The 27,081-nt window shown below is 41.1% G+C and overlaps 1 protein-coding gene across 1 annotated transcript in view; it reads left to right on the forward strand.

The window, feature by feature from the left end:
• The window catches only part of LOC134453799 (uncharacterized), a 58,455-nt gene that overhangs the window by 14,253 nt on the left and 17,121 nt on the right, over positions 1-27,081 (forward strand). The window contains exon 3 of the mRNA XM_063204547.1: positions 25,375-25,388. Coding sequence (XP_063060617.1) covers positions 25,375-25,388 — 14 coding nt within the window. The remainder of the gene's footprint in view (positions 1-25,374; positions 25,389-27,081) is intronic.

Genomic DNA, 27,081 nt, shown 5'->3' on the forward strand with positions numbered 1-27,081 from the left:
AATACGCTTCGAGACAAAACTGTCTGGGCTGCGGCTGTGCAGTCAGAAATTTGACAAATTGAAGTAACGGCATAGTGGAATCGGAACATTCTCTTCCGGTATTTCTATTTATGCTATGGTAATCGAGTCACAGACATAAGGCAGAAGCGTGCCCTGGTGCAAGAGCAGCGTGGAGGAAGAGAATTTGCTTCTGGAAATCTCTGAATTTTGATTTGATCACTTTTCTCGATAAATTTGATAGGTCAAAATCTACTTTGAGATGTTTCTCCTTCTCGATATATCTTAAATCTCGATTTATTGCCCACCCCTAATAATTTTCTGTCCTTTTTTCCAGCATCTCTGGTTCCCATCTGGGTGTATGGAGTGAGGGCATGCCTTATTTTCTTGGTCATTGTGGCTTTTCCTCTGTTGGGGAAGTATTTCATGACAAAACGGACAGCTCAGAGGACTGGTGATGTAGACTGTAAGTCTGGAAAATCCAATATAATCTCTCCAGATTGGCATGTAGGCTGCAAATTTGTAAATAGAGAAGCAGAGGACAGTGTCCTCTGCTAAAAGATCAAATGAATTAAGCACAAATAAAATGAGCTCTAAGTCAGTTCCAGAATCTAATATTTCAGAATCAGTTTCAGAATCTAACATTTAAATATTTAAGCCCTATTTAGGTACAAAAGTGGGCTTCAACTGGAAACATATGTAGGATATTTCTTGTTTATTGATTATGATTTTGTTATCATTAAGACAGATGTGAACCAAATTGAGCTTTCTGTCCTTGGCACGCGAAATGACGAGGACGCTGATGGCGGCCTGGAAGAAGATGAATAGAAGAGACACACAGACACTCAGCTGGTGGAAAACAGTTAAATACAGTTTAATACAGTTAAAATCGTTAGCCAGGGTTTATAAAGGTGGTAAAGTGTCTTATTTTTCATGTTAAGCGTTGTCTTGCTTTAAGACAAGTTACAAGAGGGAATATGTTGCTAAGCTAGTGAAAGTCAATGGATCCGTACATGGATCCATTGACTTTCACTAGCTTAATGACATATTCCCTCTTTTAACTTGTCTTAAAGCAAGACAACGCTTAACATGAAAAATAAGACACTTTACCACCTTTATAAACCCCAGCCAACGATTTTAACTGTATTAAGCCCCAAAATAGTGGCATACCCCTTTAATCGGACACTTAAAGTGGTGGTTCGCTATTTTAGACATTAAGCCCTGTTTGTGTGATTTCTGGGGTGAAGTAGAGATGTTCTCATAACAAGTTTGACATTTGGTGCTGAACAGAGCATTTGGGTATCCAAGACTGCAGCCCACCGACCTTTACATTGATTCCAATGGAGCACTCAAGCAATCGATCATAAAATGGCATTAAACTTTCAGGATTTTTATCGTCCCCTCCCCTCTGAATCTTTGTCTTTCAGTTTGTTGCTCAATCAATTGAATAAACATTTACAGTGATATAACGTATAACATGTTGCACTATTGAAGGACCAACAGAACACATGTTTTTTTTGTGCTGTTGACTTTGCTGCAATGCTATTTCCCATCAGCAAGAAACAAATTCTTTTTTTTAATTGTTTTTATATATATATATTTTTAGGGGCTTTTATGCCTTTATTTGACAAGACAGTCGAAGATGGTGACAGGAAGCGAATGGGACAGAGAGACGGGGGAGGATCGGGAAATGACCCCGGCCGGACTCGAACCGGGGTCCCCGTGGGTGGGCATGCAAGCCCAAATGTGGGGGGCTTAGCGCGCTGCGCCACAGCGCCCCCAAGAAACAGGTTCTGTCCAATGAATTAAAATGACACAGGCTAAAGTCAAGGGGGTAGCCATGGAAAAATAAAACACACATACAAATTTGTATTGTACAAACAAATGTGGGAAAGAACTACGGAGGGAGTTACTGACTTGCTGTTGTATCATGCACAATGCGATGCCTTTTTTTCCCCTCTCTTCTTATTTCTACATTTTGATATTTGTATGTCATTTTGGAATTAGGTAAATAACATGCTTTGACTATTGTTAGTTTTAACTTCACTTTTTCTGTCTTTTATTTAATTTATGACCTAATTGGTGGGTCATGTGATTTGTATAAGGTTGTGGTGGGGTGGGAGGGTATTAATCACTGACTTTGTAATGCTCCTGTTTCCCAGCTTGGGACTTTGTTCAAATAAAAAAAAAACAGTGAATCACAAAATTTGTATTTTACTCCTATTTTACTGCTTTGCCCACGTTTTGAGCTTTTGGGGAAATGCGTCTGAGCGATATGAAACTTTTGGTTGGTGCGCTTGTGAGGAGCTCCTGCAGGATTAGGCCTACTTATAGAGCTTCAGTGTCTAATGTCCACTAACCACTTAACTGTAAGTAATAGTTAAACAAGTTAAGCCTACAGTATAACCACTGCATGAGAAAACATGCTAATTCAGAAAGACAGATATTATTCAAATGTTGGTTAAATTCTGTCTGCATGCATAACTAGCTTGGCATCACGCAAGCCTGAGCTCTCACATATGCAGTGCTGGCAGCAGAAATACCAGTCTTTTACCCTAATATGAGCCAGACTATTTTTGGTTGCTAGGCGCCAAGTTTGACTAGTTTACTAGGTTATTTTACCCTGAGAAGTCACTGGAATTATTTTTGCTTCACTGGACTGGAATTCTCTTTTAAAATGATACTAACACCAATATCATACAACACTGACAAGTTGTAGGATGTGCACAGGTGTCCAAATGTTACAGATTTTAATGGGGTGGGCAGGCTATTTTATTAGGTGATAACCACTAAAGCTACCAATCTCAGAGGTCTATCATAACATGAACAAGGGATTTTAGAATTTCACCTACCAGATGGTACTGTTATCTAGTCTGGCCCATGGACTAATTGCATGGGGTGTAGGCCTACTGTATTTTCACAGACATGATTTTAACACATTTCACAGACAAAGAAACGCATGAAAAAGCTTTCTTTAAGGGGAAATACTGTCAGCTCTGACTTAACTATGAGAGGGAGGAATGGGGATCTCTTTTCATAGGTAATTACATTACATTGCGTTTGGCAGACACTTCTTAACCAAGGCAATTGAGGACATAATCACAGCCAACATCACTAGCAGGCAGTATCAACTCAGGACTAACGCCGTAGCCTTTTGGATTCAAAAGTAGTTTTCATCATTTCATGAACTACTGCAACGATTTTGCAACGGCATTTTAAGGTCAAAAAATTATAAATAAATACATTTGGAAAGGCTTTTTTTACATTTTTTCAAATCTCAGAGTGCCTCTGCTTTTTCCTTCCTTTTTTGGACCTACACTTCACCCGGTACAGATGAGCACCTGAGTAATATTACCCTGCAAAGTCTCCTGAGCGCTTTAAGCCCTTTAGTGTCTTCACATTTGGAATTACTTTCTATTTCTCCTCTCAGCCTCTGTAAACACACAGTCATGTAAAAAGAGATCGTCCTAAACAGAAGATAGACACAGAGGATGTTGACAACCACAAACTTGAGAGTGTCATATAAGTCACCATGGCAACTGGGCACTACGTGCACATTACGACTGACATTAGAATGGCACCGAATCTCTTCTGAGATGACTTTATGTGTAATGTCTAATGTGTAATCTGCCACATCTAAACTGAGCTCAGTGGAAATGTTTTAGTGAGAATACAGGAAGAGGGTTTTACTGAGAAACCACACTCACCAGGAGACCTGACAGGTGTGTGTGCCGTGGCATGCACAGACATTTGGGGGATGGGGGGGGGGTGTGTTGCTGAAAGGTGGAGGTTGGGGCATGTGGAACTTTCGGCCTAGGCTACAGAGGCTACATCGGGGCATCATTACCTCCGCCAAGGAGGTTATGTTTTCAGTCGCGTTGGTTTGCCTGTCTGTGATTAAAAGTGATTACATTTTTGTGGCGATCCAGGTTCCAGGAAGTTTTAAAGATTCTTCACCATTGTGGGATAGGCCGAATATTGACACTCCAGTTTCTAACTCCACAAAAAGAAGGCAGAAATACTTGGGAAAAAATAGGGTGTAACATAGATAAATGTTCTGTCAAACTGCTCCCTTGGCACAGGTCTGCACTCTCGTATGGCTTTCAGGCCGACCAGAACGGAGCCGGTGTCGGTGCTCGCACCAGTTACGTTTGGCACCAAAGTGTTTGTCTGCGAACCGCCAGTGTTCATACCGGGCTCTGAACTTTTTTCGCACGTGACTGTGTTACCCGGATGAACCTGCTGACGACAACGCTGTCGTCACGGTTCGCAGAGAAAAACCTAGTATTTTGCGGTTCGCATTGCGAACCAATTTTCTGGTTCGCGAACGCAAATATCTGTGGCGTGAACACGACGGTCGGTTCGCGATTAGGTTCGGGAACGGGCTCCAGCACGGTTCTCAGTCGGCCTGAATGCGCTATCTGAGTACATCTCTAGTTCTAGTTTGTAGATTATCATGTCAACATGGACCACAGTATATTGTAAAATAGAACTTTCAAAAGGGGCATTTTTTGTCCCATGGGGCAGGTACTTTAGCACTACCTCGTCCCTATCTGTGCATGCCTATGCGTGTGTATTTGTATGTGAGAGAGGGTTGGAAATGCAGGTAAAGCATTTCAGTTGGAGACCTCCGCCCCAGTGATGTAGACGGCAGTGATCCTGACGGTACGTACACACCAAGATATTCGCGAATACATGTAAACAGATCATGCCTTGCACACAGGAGTCCCGACCGGACATGTCCACAATGCTCCTTGAAAATAGAACTTGAGTCTATTTTCCTGCGCGGACGTCTGCGTTCAATGTGCGGCTCCATTGAAAACGAATGGCTGCTGCCCGGATAGAACATGGACGCTGACTGTGCAGTGTGCAAGGCAGCCCGCGAACCTCTCGGACTCGCACTGCTCACAGAGACGTCCGTCCCTGTGTGCATGTACCGTTATACTCATACTTATCAAACACTTGCTGATACCAAGGGCCGATGCAATTACATGAAACAACATAATAGAACTTTGAACTCTGGACTTTGCCCAGGTATAGACAAATGCTGAGGCACTCAAGGTTGCAATTTTTCAGTTTTTTTATTTGGCTACAATGCCTATCTAAGCGTTTCGGCCCTTATGGCCTTCAGTTTGCGTGGAAATGGGAGCACTGATGATGCCATCCCCCTTGTCCTTCATTCTACTCTCTCTCACCTGGATAAAGGGAAGGGCAACTATGCAAGACTTCTATTCATTGACTATAGCTCAGCATTTAATACCATTGTGCCCTCAAAACTGGAATCCAAGCTGAATAACATTGGACTTACAGTAGTCAGTCATTATAAACAAATTTGCATTAAATGGTGTCAAGCATGTGTGGTGGTAAAAAGTGATTCGTACAAAGTAAAGTGCCCCATGCTTAAAGTCAAGCATGGTGGTGGGACTGAAATGGTTTGGAGCTGTATGGATGCCATCAACAGTAGAAAACTGAATTTCATCAAAAGAAACATGCTTGTCAACATGTACTGTGACCACTGAAGCAGATCACGATACTCTCCATAGGATGTCATTCAAATCTCACACACATCTAGTTTAGCCAGGTGCAGACTCAAAATGTAAAAGTTCAATGTAAGGCAAGGATGAAAAGCACACCGATGACCTCCATTTTAATCCCTTTCAATATCGAGACGTTTCGGGCCAACACGGCCCCTTCTCAGACACTACAGTAGGCCTATATGAGAGTTTATCAGAGGGGTGTAGTCACTTTTGCATCAGCATAATTTAACAAAAATGGACAAACATGTCATTTCAGTTATAGTATTGACCTTACTTTTCTGTCATAAGCTCAACAGATGTTACATTACACTACACTTTCGTTTTGGAAATAACATTTGTTCTTATTGGATTATTGTTCAAAATGTTACTTTTCCACAGGTGTTTACTCATTATTGCTGTGTACTGTACAGTACATACATACATGGAGTAGGCATACATACACAATGTACATACATACAGGCCTACATACATTTTTATTGTCCCCATTGGGGAAATTCGTTTTCAACACCATCACAAACTTGTCACAGACAACATGTAGCACACATGACAGACACCAATACATACACTCAGACATGTTCAGACAAAACCAAGACACAACATAGACACTGTCAACACAAAAACAAGATTGATGAGTGTCATATGGTTTTAAGTCATAATAGGGTCATAAATAATAAGATAATAAGGTTAGCGTTGATTGCAGATTTTACTTGGACAGTGGTGGGGGCATTACAATGGCAAATTAGCCTGGTGTTCTATTTTTATATTATAGTCCTATTTGTTTAACACCCATGGTTGCTTGTACTGATACATTAATTACACAACTAGCTATTTTGCACTGACATACCAGTTGGGCAAATGCTTGTGTTAGTATGTCCAGTATATCACAATTCTATTTAATTTCATTAATTTCTATTTAATTTCATTTACAAAGCACTAGCCTGTATGTGAGTATCTGGGTCACACTACACTTTGCCTACATACTGTATGGTGTGTGTGTCTTAGGTCACACTATACAGCATCTACAGTGCCTAAGTAGGTATAGGCCATTGACAGTATATAGATATATTTACTCTCAATGGTATAGGCCTATAGTGTGTGTATTGGGTCCCACTATATTGCGCTACCCAAAAGTGTATTCATAGTTTTCATGATTTCATAACCTACCGAAACGATTTTGGAAATATTTGAAGGTTACAAAAATCATTTGAAATTACTGTCTATTTGTCCTCTCAGCCTCTGCAAACACTCAGCCATGTAAAAAGAGATCGTCCTAAACAGAAATGCACAGTGCCCCGTGTAAAGAGGACGTTGAAAACCACAAACTTGAGAGTGTCATATAAGTCACCATGGCAACTGGGCACTATGTGAAATTAGAATGGCAACGGATGACTTTATGTGTAATGTGCTCTGCCACATATAAGATGAGCTCAGCTGAGTTTTCGTAAGAATACAGGAAGAGGGTTTATACTGAGGGATTTACTGAAAAACCACACTCACACTCAGGTGTGTGTTTGCATGTGTGTGTGCACGCGTGTGCATGCATGTGTGTGTGTGTGTGCGTGTGCGTGTTTGTGTGTACGTGCGAGAGGGTTGGAAACACAAGTAAAGCATTTCAGTTGACTTCAGATTCTGTCCCTGCGTGCATGTGTGTGTGTGCGTGTGTGTACGTGAGACGGTTGAAAACGTAAGTAAAGCACTTCAGATTCTGTCCCTCTCTCATTCAATTGACTCGTCCAGAATTCACATCATCACTGAATGCGTGCGCATTGTTGATTCAAACACACCAGAGAGGTTTTAAGTATTACGAGACTCCACTCTTTCGGGTGGTACTGCACTCTAGGGGCGCCAACGGAGGACTGCAGACTCCTTTCAGAATGATTATTTTGGAAAAAAAAAACACCTGGCTAGTTTCTGTACAAGTGAATAGATCATGCTCCAACGATGCGCACACAGCCAATCTACATCATATCTGTTAGGGGGTCAATATTCCTCCTCATTGACCATTGGCCTGGTCTCCCCTTACTCAACTGTCTCCCCTGGTAATCTGATCAGTTTTAAATGCTGTGGAAACAAAGACAACCGTCATAGTTTAAAGTTACACCCAGTACCTCTCTCTCTCTCTCTGTGTCTGTCTGTCTGTCTCTGAACACATGCATGTGAGTATCACGACATGTTCATATATCTCCATATATTTTCATGTCATTAGCAGTATACTGCATGATAATGGATCTTGCCCACAGAGCTTGAATGAAGAGTCTGCCAGCAGCTTCCTGTGTCAGCGCTGTCTTTAACCTGCAGAGGGCACCATAACTGGCCCTACATAAAGGCCCCTACATTCCAACAGTTCTTGTTGCTGCTTTTCTCCATCTCTCTCTTCTGTGAGAGATGCATAGTTGTGGATGTTGTTTCAGGGATGTACTGGGAGTCAGTTGCTACAGGGTCTCATTTGAAATTGTTCTTAAAATAATGTATAGAAATATTAACAAAGTAAACTCACAGTGAGTTAAAATCCCAGAACAAGTTAAGATCAATCAAATCACAGTAATAAATAAATAAATACATCAACTAGAAATGTACTCAGAGAGTGCAGACCTCTGGTAAGGAAGATGTTTGATAGAACAATTGACTGTGTTACACCCTATTTTTTTTTCAAGTTTGCCTGCCTTGTATTTGTGAAGTTAGAAACTTGAATCTTTCAAAAAAAATTCCTGGATCCAAATTGTCATCTGGATCACCACCAAAATGGAATCACTTGTTCTTGTTGTCATTTCCAACAACTCCACATGATTTCACCAAAATCCTGCTGACAGACAGACAGACGAACAGACAAACAGACAAACCAAAGTGACCGAAAACACAAGCTCCTTTGAGGTGGTAAAAAAAGGCATCAGACAACAGAGACCCAGGATGACATAGTAGGATAGTCAAGATGAACACCTTTCAACAGAGATGTGGACTACGTACAGACACATGGCTTCGACTTGAGTCAGACTTAGTTTTTGAATGTTATTACATTACATTACACGTAGCTGACACTTTTTAGCGACTTACAGTTTCATTTCCAGTACAGGGTATTGGTTGCAGTCCCTGTAGCAGTGTGTGGGGTTCGACGCCTTGCTCGAGGGCACCTCAGCCTTGAAGTGAGGTTGGGAGTGGAAGGGTGGGATTCGAACCTGCAACCCTCTGACCTGATTGTAGTGGTGCTCCCTCCCCTTTAAGCACTGCCATAGCTGCGCCACGTGGCATCATGTCACCACAAGTGATTGTGTTTTAGAATTTGCGGAAGCCTTCAACGGCGTGTAGCCGACATGGCCAGGTGAGCACACCCGACTTGTTCTCCGCAGCATCAAGGTCAAGGTCAAGGTAAACTTTATTATCCCTCAGGGAGAAACTCAAGTGGTCAACATTTCACATCTCCTCAAGACATACTACAACACAAAGACAGTAGACGCTGGACATACCACATTAAAATAAATAAAGGATAAGAACATGTGATGTAAAATAATATAACAGTAAACAATAGGAGATGAAAAACAGACAACAAAAACAGAAGTGAAAACAGTGCTGTGTAGAAAGAGATAAAATGCAATGAATAAATTAGGGCATTGGGTCTGCTGCGGTTGTGTGTCCTCATGCTGTTCCTGCTGAGGAGAATTCTGTGTTTCCACTGTTCCGTTTTGGAGGTTCTGTATCCCTATGTCTCAATCCACGCACTTGTGTCAATGCGCTGACGGTTAGTGCACACAGTGCACTGCAGGGCCAGCCCAAGCCTTTACGGGGCCCTAAGCAACATTTCTTCCAGAGGACCCCCATACCACCACGTACTCAGCATCAGATTTACCCTCCCGATATATATTGGCTCCTGTTCCCATATGTGGCAGTAAGTGGCACACGAGAAAGAAATATACGACTAGGAAAAATGGTGGAGAGTTCATTTCTTGCTGCTCACAGGGGGCCCCTAGGTGTGTGGGGGCCCTAAGCCAGCGCATAGTTCGCTTATGCCTCGGGCCGGCCCTGGTGCTCTGAGGTCTTCAGTGCATAGTGTCGGGGAAAAGTTTTAGTACTATGCACTGTGCCCTCTCTGGAAGTGACAACTGAGCATAGCATTAGCTCGCAAAAATATTGGTTAGCTACTGTTTAAATTGCACAGTGTCTCCTGCTTGTATTTACATTTCCTTCACCCCAAAGGGCAACTATCACGCATACAATACTTGGCTTGGCATGAAATGGTTGGTGTCTCACTAAACACTCTAAACAGTTGCCATGTTGATAATGGAAGAACAACGGCTTTCAGTCCAGTAGAAGAGTTTGGTCAACAGTCTCTTAATCCTGTAAATAATGTTGCTGAGACACGTTTTATGCCAAGTCAAGTATTGTACAGTATGCGTGATAGTTGTCTGTTGGGGTGAACTAACTGCAAATACAAGCACGAGCTAATTCTATGCTCACCCGTCACTTCTAGTGAGGGCACAGTGCATAGCGCTCTTTCCATAACACTATGCACCGAAGACCTCTGTGCACTGTATGCACTATGCACTTACGGTCATTACACTGACACAAGTGCATGATATGACACACAGGGACTGGGTCTGTCTTAATTGCTCGAACCTGTTTGCCTTGTGCGGGTACATTGTGAATTATTGTAACTGTGATCGGTTTGGGGTGTTTTGTAACCATAAACTTACTTTCCCTTGGGGGCCCATGTCCCCCAGGGGTGGCGTAGTCAAAAGTACTTCCTGGTTTCTGCCACCTTACTACATAAAGCCCACCTCCTTAACCTTTGGCCTACAGCTGCCCCCACTGGTATCCACTCGAGACCTGACTTGGACTTGGCGCCATTCTGCATAGAATACATGGTGACAGGTTAAGAGCTGGGAGAAAGAATGAGACCTGGATTCGAATTGGTAGGGTGTGACTTTAAGAATTTTGTCAAATGTGTCTTTAATTGTAACCTGACTCGACCTTGAGTGTTAAGACTTAAGTTAAGACTTTAGACTTTACTGTTATGACCAGGGGTCTAAATTAACACCCGCCAACCCGCCAAATGCGCGTGGAATTTAATTTTGGCTAGGGGAGAAAATGATCTACCGGCCATTTTGGCTGGTAGCGCCGGACTGGAATATAGGCCTATATGAATGCCGAAACCGCTGCTTCTGTAATGAACCCAACGACGACAAGGTTTCCTACATTACCCATGGACACCTGACATGATGTAGGCTACAGCCATTGGTTAGTCATTTAATCACAATAGCGTAGCCTTACGCCTATTGGCTGCCTGCTTCAGCGCGCGCACCAGAGCCACTGCTTGTTTGAAGAGCAGAGAGATTCTGAAAGCGGTTCATGGTATCGGCTCGCGCAGAATTCAGTTTCAATATGACAAGCACGGGTTACTTCTGTTTTCTAGGTTTTGTACGGGTGATACAGAATGCCGTGGTAGTAACGGCAAGGTTATGTGTCGGTGAATGCTAGTAATAGTTACAGAGACATTCAAATGGAGTGGTGGTGGAGCGAATCCGAGGAGGACAGATGAGATCTGTGCCTGTCAGTTTATGAGCATAGCTGTCAGTCAGAAGTCGTCTGACATTTTCTTAGTCCTGGCGCAATTGAATGTAGTTGCTGATTCGGAAAGCCCACGCCATCGGAAAAGAAGGGCAGACCTTGCATGGACGTGTGAGTGCGTGAAAAAAAAAACCCATTACAAAAAAACTACCGACTATGGAAGTAACAAAGAAAGCGAACAGTTCCGTGACCTGGCGTAATAAGGGACGGGCACAGCGCTTCCATTCTGGGTACGCCGCCATATTGATAGCTAGTTGCTATGGTAAAGGGAGAGAGACTGCCTCCACCATGCATGCAGTTCTGGTCTCTAACATCGACAAGCCGGCTGTGTCCACAGTCAAGAATGTATGCTACCCAAAGCACAGACACAGCACGCACTGAATACCTTCAACATCAAGCACCACACCACGATAACTTGACAATCGAGCAGTCTGGCTTCTGCATAAACCCGGCGTTCCCACAGGTAGGCGCCTCACCTGATGGCCTAGTTAGCTGTGACGGCTGTGGACAAGGCTGCCTGGAAGTGAAATGCCCTGCTAAGCACAAACACAGCACTGTCCAGGAGGCTTGTGACTAGGGTGGCCATCGGTCCGTTTTTACGACCTGTTCACGACGTCCGTGTGTCCCTCTCTTTGTCTTTCCTTTCCTCCTAGCCTTTTGCTTATGGCCTCGAGATGCGAGGCAACGTCATTAACGCAAACTAGACCTTGACAGTCGGTCGCGTTTCCGATATCTGCGGCCGCCATGTTACTCCAGATATAACCCTAGATTTCGCCCAGCGAATTAACCAGACCTGTCTGTGGAATTAACTGTATTGCTGTCGCCTTATGTCGGGGAAATCTCCGTGCAATAGCCCTATATGAAGGTCATTAACTGACTGTATGAAAGTTAAATAAGGTAGGCCTAACTAGCCTATATACAGTGAGGAGAAGAAGTATTTGATCCCTTGCTGATTTTGTTGGTTTGCCCACTAATAAAGACATGATCATTCTATAATGTTAATGATAAAATGTATTATAATATAGAGAGACAGAATATCAAAAAGAAAATCCAGAAAATAACTTTGAAGAATATATTTTAATTGATTTGTATTCCATTGAGGAAAATAAGTATTTGACCCCTCTAGTCAAATAAGACAAAATACTTGGTGGCAAAGCCCCTGTTTTCTCGTACAGAGGTCAGATGTTTCTTTCAGTTAAAGACAATGTTTGTGGGTATATTAGAAAGGATTTTTGTCCACTTTTCTTTGCAGATCATCTGTAAATCACTTAAGCTGTATGACTGTAGCTTGCCAAATGGGAACTTCTGTCCCCTTCACAGGATTATTATAGGATTAATGTTTGGAAACTGTCTAGGCCACTTCATGACCTTAATGTGCATCTGCTTGAGCTACTCCTTCGTTGCTTGGGCTGTATGTTATGGATTATTATCATTTTGGGAGGCCAATCCATGACCCACCTTCAGTCTAGTGGTGGTGGGAAGGAGGTTGGCACTCAGCATTGTGTGTTTACATGTCTCCCTCCTTCCATTTGTTGGCGATGTGAAGTTGTTCTGTGCCTTGGACATACGAACAACCTCAAAACATAATGTTACCACTTTCATTTATGATGTTGGAGAAGGTGTTGTTCTTGGGATCACAGGCAGCATTTCTCTTCCTCCAAACACATACAGTTGTGTTAATGCCAAACAGTTTGATTTTGGTTTTATCTGATTCCAGCACCTCCCAATCATATCCTAATCCAGTTTGACGTTCATTGGCAAACCTCAGGTGAGCCTGAACAGGTTCCTTCTGAAGCCGGGGTACCATACATGCACTGCAGGATTTTAATCCACTGTGGTATCAAGTGTTTCCAATAGTTTTCTTAGTGATTGAGGTCCCAGCTGCCTTGATATCATTTCCTGGCTCCTCCCATACAGTTTTAAGGTGCTTTATCTCCTTTTTTCTGATTATTAAATTCCCACAAGGTCAAATCTTGTATGGAACCAGAGAGAGGCCTAAGATTGATGATTGATGATCAGTTTGTATGTCCTAAAATTGGGAAGAAATGCACCAACAGTTTGCTCTTTAATATCCAGGAGCCCATTTCAGCCTTATTGAGTTCTAAAACCTTGTCCCTGACATCCTTTGACAGCTTTTTGGTCTGTCCCATGTTGGCGGGGTTAGTTTGATTGATTGACTGATTCTATGGACTGATTCTGCAGATTCAATGTGTCTTTTGTGCAGGTTACTATTAACAGGTGTGTTCAATTCAGATAACAAGTTGATTGGAAGTGCCATTTGATCTGCGGGATCAGAACTCTTAATGGTTGGCAGGGGATCAAATACTTATTTCCCTCAATTAAATATAAATCAATTATTATATATTCTTTAGAGTTAATTTCTGGATTTTCTTTTTGATATTATGTCTCTCCATAGTAGAATACATATTATCATTAACATTAAAGACTGATCATGTCTTTATTAGTGGGCAAACCAACAAAATCAGCAAGGGATCAAATACTTATTCTCCTCACTGTAGGCCTACTATAATTGTCTACAGTCTGTTTCCTATTTTTTCCTGCACTGGTGGCAACGCATAGCCTAGTGCAACTAAGTTTGTCCGCTAAATGCCTTTACAACGATACGAGGGTTCTCACAACTTTACAAACAGGTCAAAGAAACGTCTTTCTGCACGGGCGCTGTCTGTATTTTGAGCTCCATCCAGCGTCTGCATGAAAAAAAAAGGTTGACAGAAGCGGTTTGCCTCCCTTAAAACACCGCTGATAAACAGACTTTTGACCAACTTTGAGTAATATGAAATAGCCTACACAGACAACAACGGAAGGATTTGTCTATCGTAACCTGCCGTCTCTGATACAATATTAAGTTAGTGGTACTGATGAAATGCGAAAATCCTTCCCCAAAAAAATATTGTTTTACAAGTAAAACTGCTGTTGGCAGCTGAGGTATGATGGCAGTGCTGTTCCCTGATTTCTGCCTACAGTTTAGAATGCCAACTTCAGTGTTTTCTCCACGGAGGCGGGGATTCGGCAAGTCGAAGCAATGGGTGCACGCGAGGACGCTAGGTTAGAAAGTTAAGGGGCGGGGTTGTCCGGCCGAAGTCCGGACAGCTGGTCACCCTACTTGTGACGCAGACAAAGACTTTTGTCTCCACAGAGTTGATGGCATTGTTCAGCTCAAACAAGGTCATATGTACTACACACAAGTGCAGAAACAGATGTTAGTGACAGGAACAACCTACTGTGACTTTGTGGTGTGGACACTGAAAGACGTTGCCTGTATCCTGCCAGATGTCAGCTTCTGGGAGTCCTGTCTGAGGAAGGCACAGGAATTTTTTCACAAAGTTTGCCTCCCCGAGCTCATCTGTGGGTATTAGACCAGAGACACCTCCACACCGGGATAGAGTGGAAAGTTATATTTGACCGTCTTACAGCAGCGACCCATGCTAGCCGGCGACTCTTTGTTATGGAGGACATTTGTTCTCCATTGAGACGCCTCCAAGTTGGAAAACGGTAAAAAGATAATCCATTTGGGATTTTTTTCCCCGTCCCGTCACAGCTTGCGCTTCTAAACCCTACGACACAGCAACGGGCGACCATAACGACAGCAGAGGTCAAATGAAACGGTAAAACACAAAGCAAACTACTAGCAGAATAAAGCAAGTCCTCACTGTAAACAATGGGCTGGCCCGCTTCCAAAATGTCTGCCGCACAACGTGTGACGTCATGTGCCCGAAATGTATTGCTACTTGTCATTTTGTTGCGCGTGGTATGAGCTGAGTTCCTGGAGGAAATTAAGGTGTCTAGCAGACTACTAGCCTACTGTACAGAAACACATAAGACATCATACACTTTATTGCACAACGTGTGTGTTTGCGCGCGCGCGTGTGTGTGTTCTCTCCATCTCTTCCCCTCCGCTCCCCTCTCTTCTGTGCATGGTCCATGGTATTTGGCTGTGTGTTGAAGGCATGCTCTGTTTGTGTGAGGTTTAGGTTTCTACTGTAGGCTTACAGTATTAGTTAGGGAAAGATATGGATATTTTGAGAAATCTGTGAACTAATTTCTTACCAATAGATTTTTTTACCATGTGTTCTTACAGGTGTCTGGACACACCTCACAATTTATCCACGGCCAAATCCAATGGGAATTTCCGTGACACCCCGTCAAAGTTGGGGTGCACAGAAGGCCTATACAACCAGTGATTTTCTTCATGAAAATGGTGTGTAATCCAGAGAATTGTGTGTAGTGGTTTGAAAAGAGTGTGTTTTAAAACTGAAATGTGAGTGTAAAGAAGGGAAAGGATGCATAATGGGTCATAACTTCTGAAGTAAACTACATACAGAGACAAATGAACACATTGTTCCATACTTGCTATTCATTTCTCATTTATAGTATGGCAATATACTGTATATGGTCTGGGTTTGATTATTCTATTGGTATTAAGCTGAAATAATAACCCAAAGTTTACCATTTTTAACCCTTTAATGCCCTAGACTGGAACCCAGACAAAAGGTTGCAGAAGGGGCCATAACTTCTGAAGTAAATTACATACAGAGACAAATTAACACATTTGTCCATACAATAGTGACCCAGTGAATACAATTGAGTGGTTGTATATTGTCATACTGTAAATGAGAAATGAATAGCAAGTGGTTATAATGGACACAACTTGGAAATATGATTAAAAAAATGAACATTTCTAAACATTTAAGGCCATTTTTTGCCGTTTTTGACCAAAAACAGAGTTCAAATGTGGTCAAATGTCCAAAAATACCCCTCCATTGAATTCACTGGGTCAGTAATGTATGGAAAAATGTGTTCATTTGTCTCTGTATGTAGTTTACTTCAGAAGTTATGACCCATTATGCATCCTTTCCCCCCAATCTGCAGTGTTCCAATTTTTAGATAGGCCTTCTGTGCACCCCAACTTTGACGGGGTGTGCTGGAGATTCCCATGGGATTTGGCCGTGGATAAATTGTGAGGTGTGTCCAGACACCTGTAAGAACACATGGTATAAAAATCTATTGGTAAAAAATTAGCTCACAGATTTTCCAAAATATCCATATCTTTCCCTAACTATATGTGAGGTTTGAGTGAGGGTGTGTGGGGATGTGACGGTTTGTGGTGATGGCTGTGTTTGGTTAGTGCTATGTTAAAGGTCTGGCTTGTGGTATGATTCACTGTTTTCAGTGGAAATGAAAGAAAAACTAATTAAATGGATTGAGTAAGAAAAATTAAACAGTGAAGAAGTTTAAAATTATTTTTTAAAGTTTATATAGTAGGCCTATGTAAAGGCCTATTAGTATGTGTATTTTTTATTTGTGTTGTGGAAATAGTTGAATAAAATAATTTAAAAAAAACATAGGGCCTAACACATAGGCCTAGAGATTTTTTTTTTAAATGGCTAGTTGAAGTTCTATTTGGTAAGAAAAAATATCTACCAGCCAAATTGGCTGGTGGTGGAAAAAGTTAATTTAGAGCCCTGGTTATGACTTACTCCCATCTCTGTTATTCAGCATTGCTAATAATCATCACTTTTGATGTAGTATCAACGCTTTCCTATAACACTTCTGCTGTTTTTTGTTTCAGTTCCTGTTCATCAAGGTTTCTTTTTTTCTCAGCTTGATTTTGTGTTACCTTCACCCGAGCATTTCACATTCAAATGAACCCAGCAGCAGCTCACACCAACCCCACCCCATGTGCTATGGTGCAAGTGTGAAAAACACATTTTCATATTTTTTTTTAGAATGTTAAAGAGCAATAGAGTGTCTGTGTTTGATGCATTTAGTATAGCTTCTGGCTTTTACGTATGGGACTGATGACAGGGCTGGCCTGGGGTCAAAAACCAGCGCAGGCATTCTTTTGTTTTACAGACCAGTCCACCACACACCATATTGAACAGCCTACATTGGCTTCAGCCACTACTTAGTGGCAATGGGAATCGAACCGGCAACCCTCTGATCCCTGAACCAATTCCCTAATCAGCTTTTACCGCTCCATCTCATTTTCTTCTTTTTTATACTTCATTGCGTTCATTCAGTTTCCAAAAGGTCCAAATAGACGGTCATCATGATTCTGCATTTCTAAACACACACGTTGCTATCTTTTTCTCCCCTTGTATTTGTTGCTACCACAATCAAACAAAAAGCCTGATGAATTCCAGGAACAAAGATAGAGGTGAACACAGTTTATCATATGTCTCATACAGCAGTAGTTTAAAGTTAATAATTTGCTGATACAGGCCTAGCTGTAACCGATGGCCAGCCTATAGACCACAACAGACTGTGGTTGGGTTTAAATACGTCCAAAAGGAAGAAGAAAAGAGGAAGGCATGCAGGCACTTCACATCAGACCTAGAGATGGAGAGGTCTCTGCTCTTGTTGATCTCATGTAAGTTGCATTTCATGATTTTGTTGTTAATAAGTCTAAGAAATACCTAAAATGTTTATGTTTGTTTGTTATGATACTTTATGCTATGAGAAACAGGTATATTGAATATGTTCAAGCTTTATACTCCATTACAGACAAAGTCAAACGTGAAACTGTGAGAGAGATTTCTAGGAGTGGGGTGACTAGGCCCTGAGTCATTTACCAGATGCAAACGTTTGGTTTCCTTTTTGATATTGAAACTACTTTAAGATCATTTTAGGGACTTCAAATGCACTCTATCATGGCAACTTGTCCAGTGAATAGTTACACTGTGTGCACAGTAGACAAGTTTGGCCCTCAAACCTAAATCTTTCAAAAAATCTTCAATTTTTAAAAGAAAAAGTCAACACATAGTTCTTACAATATCCTGGGAACATGGGCATCACAAGTTAAGATCTCTTCAAGTTCAAATACTACCTTACTGGACCTACGGGCTTGACATTAGGCCAACCTTTTCGCTTGCCTGCCACGGTGGCTAGTGGTCTTCCAGAGTCACTAGCCATCCAGCTATTTTAGTAGCCACGAATTTGAAATTGTTTTTTCTTGATCATGACGCTGTACATCTAACCTCAGAAGATGAGGTGCTAAAGCAAAGTGCAGAATATAGGGTACTGTGATATGTCATACTACAGAAACATGGCCCTCTCTTGCGATGACAACTGCAACTTTCTCCTTGCTACCTTGTGTAATCAAGCCACTGTAAATGGTATGCAGTGTGGTGGCACGTTGGGTGTTCTTTCAACCCAAAAGAGCCCATGCTATTTTTCTGTAAATTGATCTACACTAGTGACTGTCATTTGCGCGAATGAAGCACAAAACCTTAATCCTGGAATGCAACTCTACCACAGGGAGTTCTTTGGCCTATGTGAAGATTATACTAATGTTGCATGCTCCTCCTAGCCTTTCCCTCTGTTCTCCCTTACAAAAATCGACCATGGTTTTACTGTAGTAATAAGTAACCATGGTTTTACTGGAGTAACCATGGTGGATCTCTGAACCAACCATAGTATTACCAAAGAAACTGGATCTAACCAAGAAGCGTCATTTTGTTTCTTTTCCGGTATCCACTTTATGTCGGGTGAACGCCCCTTTAGGAGACCTTCGGTTAGGAGACCTTCGGAGTCCTGAGGTTGAGAATAGATCAACCCCCCTTAGCGCTGTAGATGGCGGTAGCGCACGTCTTGAGCAAACACCTCAAAAATAGAAGAAGAAGGAGGGGACAACGCCCCCTTAGGAGACCCAACTTGAGCCCACGCTTTTGCATTGAGTGGGCGTGGTTTGCGTAATCTTTCTCTTATCCAGTATTTTTGGTATTACTATAGCTTATCCAGGTTTTTTGGGTAACCATGAAAACTGTGGTTCCTCCTGACAAACCATGGATCATGGTTTTTCATGGTTTAGCCAGTCACAAACCATGCTCAAAAAAACATGGTTAATTGTGGGTTTCATGGTCACCCCAAAAAACATGAAAACTTGTTCGCAGCCGTGCTGTATTGGTTAGGGAGTTGGACTGAAGATCGTATAGTTACAGGTTCGAATACCACCTCTCAAGGTGAGGTGCCCTTGAGCAAGGCACCTAAACCGACATTGCTCCAAGGACTGTCAGTCACCAATATGTGCATTGGATAAAAGAGCAACAGCTAAGTGTAAATTAATGAACAATTGTAAACCGTGGTAGAACCATGATTAGTTTTCAGAGTAAAACCATGGTTCATTTTATAACCATAGTCAAAGCAAAAACTGTGTCAAACCATGCTAAAAAAACATGAAATCATCAGTCCCACTACCATGCTTGATGAGACAGCTGATACACTTTTGTAAAACTCACTTGTTTACCACCACACATGCTTAACACCATCTAAAGAAAATGTGTTCATCTTGGTCTCCTCAGACCACACAACATGGTTCCAGTGATCCATATCCTTGGTATGTTCATCTCTCTTGAGACCAAGACAAACACATTTGCTTTAGATAGTGTTAAGCATGTGTGGTGGTAAACAAGTGAGTTTTACAAAAAAGTGTTTAATCTGGCTAGTCAAGCATGGTAGTGGGACTGACATGGTTTGGGAATGCATGAACTCCGTCAACATTGGAAATCTGAATTAAACATAAAGAAACATGCATGTCAACGTACACTGTGACTACAGAAGCTGACCATGATACTCTGCTTAGGATTTAATTCAAAACTCACACCCATCTATTTTAGCCAGGCGCAGACTCAAAATGTAAAAGTTCAATGTAAAGAAAGGTTGAAATGCACACAGATGACCTCCCTTTAAATCCCTTTTCATTTCGAGACGTTTCGGCTCAGCACGGCCCCTCAAGCAGCACTCTCATTATCCTGGGGTGTACTCGATTTTGTTACATGTTGTATAACATTAACGGCTGTATTTTGATTTTTTTTGTGAGTGTACAAGAAATGTAAGTGGTTATATGTTGTTAACAGGTCACTAATCATTGTGTCAAAGTGAAATTTCTTAAATGTTGTCCTATGAAAAGACATATTTAAAAATTTGCAAAAAGGTGAGGGATGTATTCACTTCTGTGTACGTACATGTTTCACATGGTATACATGTTCTATGTTGTCTATGGGAAAAAACTTAACAAAACTGAGCTTAATATTTCTATACACTTCGAACGATAGAGAAGTGACAAGAAAGCTGTAAGAAAAAAAAGAACAAACCACCCTTCACCCTATGTGTTTCTCTCACCCTCAATGCCAGACATATCTCAACATCCTGCTGTGCTGACACACTACCAAACATGGACATCCCACATTCATAAAGTAAAACACAAATAATAATTGAAGAGTTAGATGCAAAACCCTACAAGCTATTCCTATAACCTGGTAGAATTCATTTTTAAACAGTATTTCTCCAAGCGATCACAATAAAATCCCACTGTTCTTAAAAAGTTGTCCTCCAACAAATCCAAAAATGAGGCGGACTGAGTTCTTCTTAGTCTACTTAAAGTATAGAAATATGGGATATTTTTTGTAAGCTTATGAGTCATTCTACGTTTCCAGTGCGCTTTTGGCAAACGCAAAATTGCAAAGCTTAATCTTAAATCATTTGATAAATACTCTTATGAAAGCGAACATTTGTTTGATTATTTTGTCAACAGTGTAATGGACAAATACTATTATTTCAAACATATATAAAAATACTACAGAGTTGAAACAACATACGTTTGAAAGTGCTTATGTCCCTTACCAATAATGTTGTCATTAATCTGTGCAACTGATATAGAAAATGTGATTGTTGAGCTTCATTAGTAGGATTTTATGATTCACTGTGATACAGACTGACACATTTTTCATTATAAATCCCTGTAAAGCCTGATTTGAATTAGTCATCCTCCTTACACAAGACTTCCCTCTCCAGAGATAATCTATAGTGTCTGTTCATAGAATTTTTCCAACACATAAGGGATCAATAGCACAAAACACTTTCAAAACAGTCAACCGTGTTACTCAACTGTGTTACGGTCAACAGTGCAGGGGAACAAGTCGTTTTTTAGGAGAAAAAACAGAGCAGACAAACCCATCTCCCTAGAACACTAATTATTTTGTTTGTCTTTCTATCAATATGGAGATAAATTGGCAAAAACATAGTCCTCCTCAACTGTCATAGCCGATGCGTAACACCATTGACGGTAACACGGCCTGACATTTCAGCCATTTTCATGGTGTTGTGCTAACAGAGGACCTCAGAAGTGCCACCACAACACCTTAATCAATTCATGTATTTGTATGCTTTATCTGTGTCTTTCTACAAGTGATTTCTAATTCAGATTCTTATGAATATGTTGATAACACAGTTGACAGGCAATTTTGCCGCTATGGGAACATGAAAAAGAATGGATTAAATTATGGAGGAGTGGAGCTCAGACTTCATTATAGGACTGGGTGTTAAAGTCCCTTCATGTGCATAACAGGTGATGGTGGAGTGGGGTTTAGTGAGGTGCCACCATCGCAACACATCGTCAGTTGTGTTTCCTGTATCATTGGGTGTTTTGGCCATTTCACACACGACACTCTCATACAGGTTGGCCCACCACAGGCTGATCAGACCCGGGTGTGTGTTGTACGGTGGCATCACATGGTCACCTGGTGGCCCACGTTGTGTCCCTGCGCTTCAGCCACAGCCAGTGACTGCTCTGCCCCGCCCCGCCCCTCTGCTTCCACTTAAAACTTACCAAAAAGTCTTCCCATATCCTGCCAAAGAGGATATGACCTCAAGTGATGATATTCATATGGCCTAAGACAAATCCCTTACTGATTTATAGAGGGGTTTTAGACCGTGACACGGTTGACAGTTTTCGTGGACACACACAAAATGGCAAATTTCATGTATAATGGACAGTTTTGTCATATTGTGATGATTACTGTGAATCAACATTTGCAATCGTCTTGGGCAAAACAGGTTTCTTTACATGCTAAGAAGACTGCATCTGACATTTGGAAAACAGGACGGCATGAGAACACCCAAAACCACTATTAAATATTCATTCTTGCTGAGGGAAATAATGTTATGTCTTGACTGTTTGTATTATATGACAGATAAATGTGTGCTAATGTCCAAAACAACATTGGATGCAGTTAATAGTTAGTGGAATGGGCAAATAAAGTCGTAGAATGACCCTTATGTTTGTTCCAGCAAATTCACTTTAAGAGCAATATTTAAGTTGATTTTGTAGCATAATTTGAACATGATTGTGTCCAAATACTGTAACAAAACATATTACGAAGGAATTGAGACTTTCATAACACCTGTCAGCCACAATGCATGCGATATGAGTTTTCGAACCTGTCGGCCCAACGTGGCAAGGCAAGGCAAGTTTATTTGTACTAAGCGCATTTCATACACAGGTGCAACTCAATGTGCTTCACAAGATTCACAAATACAAAAAAAGAAAGGAAACATGGAAGAAAGAAAGAATTATATTAGAGTCAAAGAACATTTAAGACATTAAGATAAAACATAAGGTAAAATGATAATAATAATAATAATAATAATAATAATAATAATAATAATAATAATAATAATAATAATAATAAATAAATAAATAAATAAAATAAACATTAAACATTTTCATCTTGCTCTTCTAATTAATTCCAAATAATTAACCGCAATATATGTTTACACTATTTTACTATTCATTCGTCCACAGTAGTCTTTAAAGGCCAACTTCCGATAAAACTCAGTTTTACTCACTCCTTTCGAAGATCGGACGGTCACCCCAAGTTAAACTCACTCGCAAGGCTCTCATAGCGGTGCGTCAACTCTCCTGGCTGTGTTTCCCGGTGTTTCCCAATTTACATAAATAATGCAGAGAAACGAGCGAATCACGAAAGCCTTTCTGTGTTTCGTCACGTCGAAAGAAGGCGTAGCCCACAAAGGTTTATATCGACCCATTTATCTAAAAACATGTCGAGTAATTTTTTTCTGCTTGTTTTCAAAACAAGCAACGTCTGGTGGCCCGAAACATAGCTTAGCTTAGCTATCAGCTGGTTGCTACTCTCAGGTACACACACAGCACAAAGCCTCATACATAAAGCCTGCTCACTCCGGTTGCTCCGTGCCTACAGCTCGCCTAGGGGTCGCTGTCGAAAGAGCACAGCCCTGAATGGAGCCTGCACGCCTCCGTTGGCGCCCCTATAATGCAGTACCACCCGGGGAAGTGGCGACTCTGTTTCCCATTACATTCTCTCCAAGGGCTGGAGGACTGAGCCAATCAGAGACGCGTTTCTTTGAGAGCAGGAGGAGTGAGCCAATCAGAGACGCATTTCCACGAGAAACACGGAACACTCTCTCGTTTCTCCACAAGCCACCTTGCCAGCTTGCAAAAACGTCTTGAAACAAAGCAACCAGAACGTTTTTTAAAACAGGACCAACGCGTAACACATTCAATAACAATTGGGAACACGGCAATATTAATTAAATTACGTTGAGAGGCGATCTTTAACCTGAATGTTGGCCTTTAATAACCAGCTGAGATGATGGGTGAAATCACCAGTTGAGAACACAACTAGAAGGAACACAACATGACAGGACTGTAAACTGCCCCGGTAAACTACCATGTAACTTGAAATATGGCAGTGAAAGTGTCTACGTGAAACTGATATCTAAGCAAAAATAACTGAAAGGGGTCTCACTTAGTGTCTCTATGAAAATGGATATTATCCGCTCTCCCTCCCACTCAGTCAACATATTGGTCCTACTTATTGTCATTATTTTATTACATTTATCAATAGGAGCATTTTTAAAAATCTTTTTTTCCTTCATTATTTTGGTGATAAGATAATGAGAGACAGGAAATGAGTGGGGAGAGAGAAGGGGAAGGATCTGCAAATTACCCTGGGCCGGAATCAAACCCGGGTTGCCGGTGTAGCAGATCCAGCTTCCTAAGTTTTAAATCTGTATGGAGGTGAATAGTTTGTGAATGGAAAGACTGAATAGAGTACCAAATAGAGAACAAGTCATCCTTCAGCTTCCTGTGTCTGTTTTCACACCATCAATGTTTTGTTAAAATGCTGCTGTTGCAGAACCAAATGCAGACACTCACAAAGTAAACATACCGTATTCAAACATGTTTGTTCCAAGACAATCCACCAGCTGAGATAAATGAACTCACCTGCTGAGATACAGGCAGATGGAATTCCCAGCAGGACTTTCACTTTCTCAATTAAATTTGGCCCTCTGTTCATAGTATGTCTATGATGAGACTGCAACAATGATGAAGAGTTTACAGAGATAAGAGTTTGCTGAAAACAAATCAAAAGAACTGCAATTGGTCTTGCAATTTCTGTATTTGATGCAATTTCTGCATTAATACGGTGAATTACAACACCGAAAACCCATGCTTTTCACCACCCTTTCTCAAAGGCATCTCAATCTTGCAGGTGTGTTGGAGAGATCCATTCTTGTGTGAGTGTTTTGTTAGTTCACTACATATTAACTGCTTCTGGTAATTTGTTGTCTTTCAGTGCTTCTGTTGGGAAATATGACTTCGCCAGGTGAGTTCACTATTCTTCTTGGGCATCTTAAAAACACTGACGCCTATATAGGCCTAACTGTAAATCATGAGATGCTCAAAGTAAGTTCACTTTTTGTTCTTGGGCATGTGAAACACTGATGCCTATTTAACTGTAAAGCATTAGATGCTCAAAGAAAGTTTGGTGGTTCTCAGGGCTGGCCTGGGAACAAAAACTTGGCATTTTTGACATGACATAGCTACACTGTAATATGATAGTCCACTGTCTATAGTTTTTCACGATTGTTCAGAAACCATTTCTGGAATCATGTCTCAAATTCTCAAAACTCTACACACAAATCCAAAAACTCACAACAAAACTCCACTCCACACCTCTCCTAACACCTTGTCTCAAAACAATACTCTTCTAAAAAGGCAATTTTGTTCTCAAATGACACACACAAGCCATAATTGTACAGTAAAGACGCACTAATGGCTGCCCCATCTAAAACATGGGCTGTTCTGGGAGAAATTAAAACAAAAGTATCAGCCCCAGATGTCAACACACCAGGAAAATGCCCTATATGATGACCTGTCCAGCCCTGGTGTTTCGTTAGTTACCTTCGCCAAGACAAAGTCGGCGAAGGTTATGTTTTGACCGCTGTGTATTTATTACCTTCGCCAAGACAAAGTCGGCGAAGGTTATGTTTTGACCGCTGTGTATTTATTTATTTATTTATTTGTGAATATGTTTGTTTGTACTTCGTATAACTCAGACAGAACTGAGCCGATTTTTATTAAATTTGGTGGGATGATTGGTCATGACCCAAGGAACAATCGATTAGTTTTTGGGAGTGATTGGGTCAAAGGTCAAAGGTCAAGGTCAAAATGTTTGTTTGTACTTCGTATAACTCAGACAGAACTGAGCCGATTTTTATGAAATTTAGTGGGATGATTGGTCATGACCCAAGGAACAATCGATTAGTTTTTGGGAGTGATTGGGTCAAAGATCAAAGGTCAAGGTCAAGGTCAAAAACGTAAATTGAGCCGATTTTTATGAAATTTAGTGGGATGATTGGTCATGACCCAAGGAACAATCGATTACTTTTTGGGAGTGATTGGGTCAAAGGTCAAAGGTCAAGGTCACGAAAAGGTCAAAAACGTTTTTCTTTGACAAGCACTACACTCGCCTCCAAAAGAGTTGTCGCCTACCCATCTGCTTGGAATAACAGCTAATAACCTGACTTTCAATTAATCACTTGGCTTCAGAAGTCACACACACACACACACACACACACACACACACACACACAAGCACACTGCACTTTCTGCACTAAACCCAAACATACACACACTGACACACACACACACACACACACACACACACACACACACACACCACACACACACACACACACACACACACACACGAACACACACACAAGACGCACACCGCACCTTCTACCTGCACTAAACACATACACACACACACACACACACACACACACACACACACACACACACACACACACACACACACACACTGCTGCTGGTGTACTTGAACAGACCTTTTATATTTATTTTCTTCAAAATGCTACTATTACCATGTCAGAACGCTATAAAGGACTTTTTTTTTAGGAAAAGCACAAAACACAACAAATACCTCTTAATGTATGTCCTCTACAAGTCTTCTGTTGTCCAGTCTTGCACTTTAAATGTCTGTATGAGCACTGTCTATGTCCATACTGTCTTAAGTCCATGTATAAGTACTGTCTATGTCTATACTGTCTATGTCCTTACCTTAATTAGTCTATGTCTGTATGGGAAAGCAAGAAATGTAATTTCAAATTCTTTGTATGACCAGTGCATGTAAAGAAATTGACAATAAAACCTACTTGACTTGACTTGACTTGACTTGACTACTTGACTTGACTTGACTTGAAGTCACTCATATAGAAGCTACAACCCTCTCGAATGAAAATGTACCGGTATGTACAAAAATAAATTTCATGCACCAAAGAAAGATTGACCCTTTAATGAACAGAGACAGGGCAGATTTTGAGAAGACAAAAGTTTTGTCGCCTATCGAACATAATGTGAAAATGAGCAGATAAGTCACTTCAAAACACTTCAAATACGCATATCGGGTGTCATACTTAATCACTGATTCACTCACACCTCTCCAGAAAATCAACTTTGGCCTTAGGTGTATGTTTAGGGTAATTGTAATCATGGAAAGCAACACAATGAAAATCAATGGAGTTCAATGAGAGATGGTGACATATTTGCTATTCGTAGAGCAATACATTTTTAACTTCATGATGTAATCAATGATAAAAGCCCTCACACACCAGCAGCATGCATGCAGCTCCACATAAGAGCTGTATCCCTCCCATGTTTGACTTTAGGCAACATGTATTTTTTCAAAATTCTTCACCTTTAACACCAAAGAAGTCTCTCCCACTGTCCTGTCTCAAAAAAGCCAGCCAAGAGTATGTCAGGCCTAATTCTGACAAAAATGAAGGCTAATGGGACTCATACTCTGAAGTCAAGATCCCAAGATCAACCATTTTAGAACTGATA

This window comes from Engraulis encrasicolus, chromosome 8, assembly GCF_034702125.1.
Source record: "Engraulis encrasicolus isolate BLACKSEA-1 chromosome 8, IST_EnEncr_1.0, whole genome shotgun sequence".
In the NCBI taxonomy this organism is placed as follows: Eukaryota; Metazoa; Chordata; class Actinopteri; order Clupeiformes; family Engraulidae; genus Engraulis; species Engraulis encrasicolus.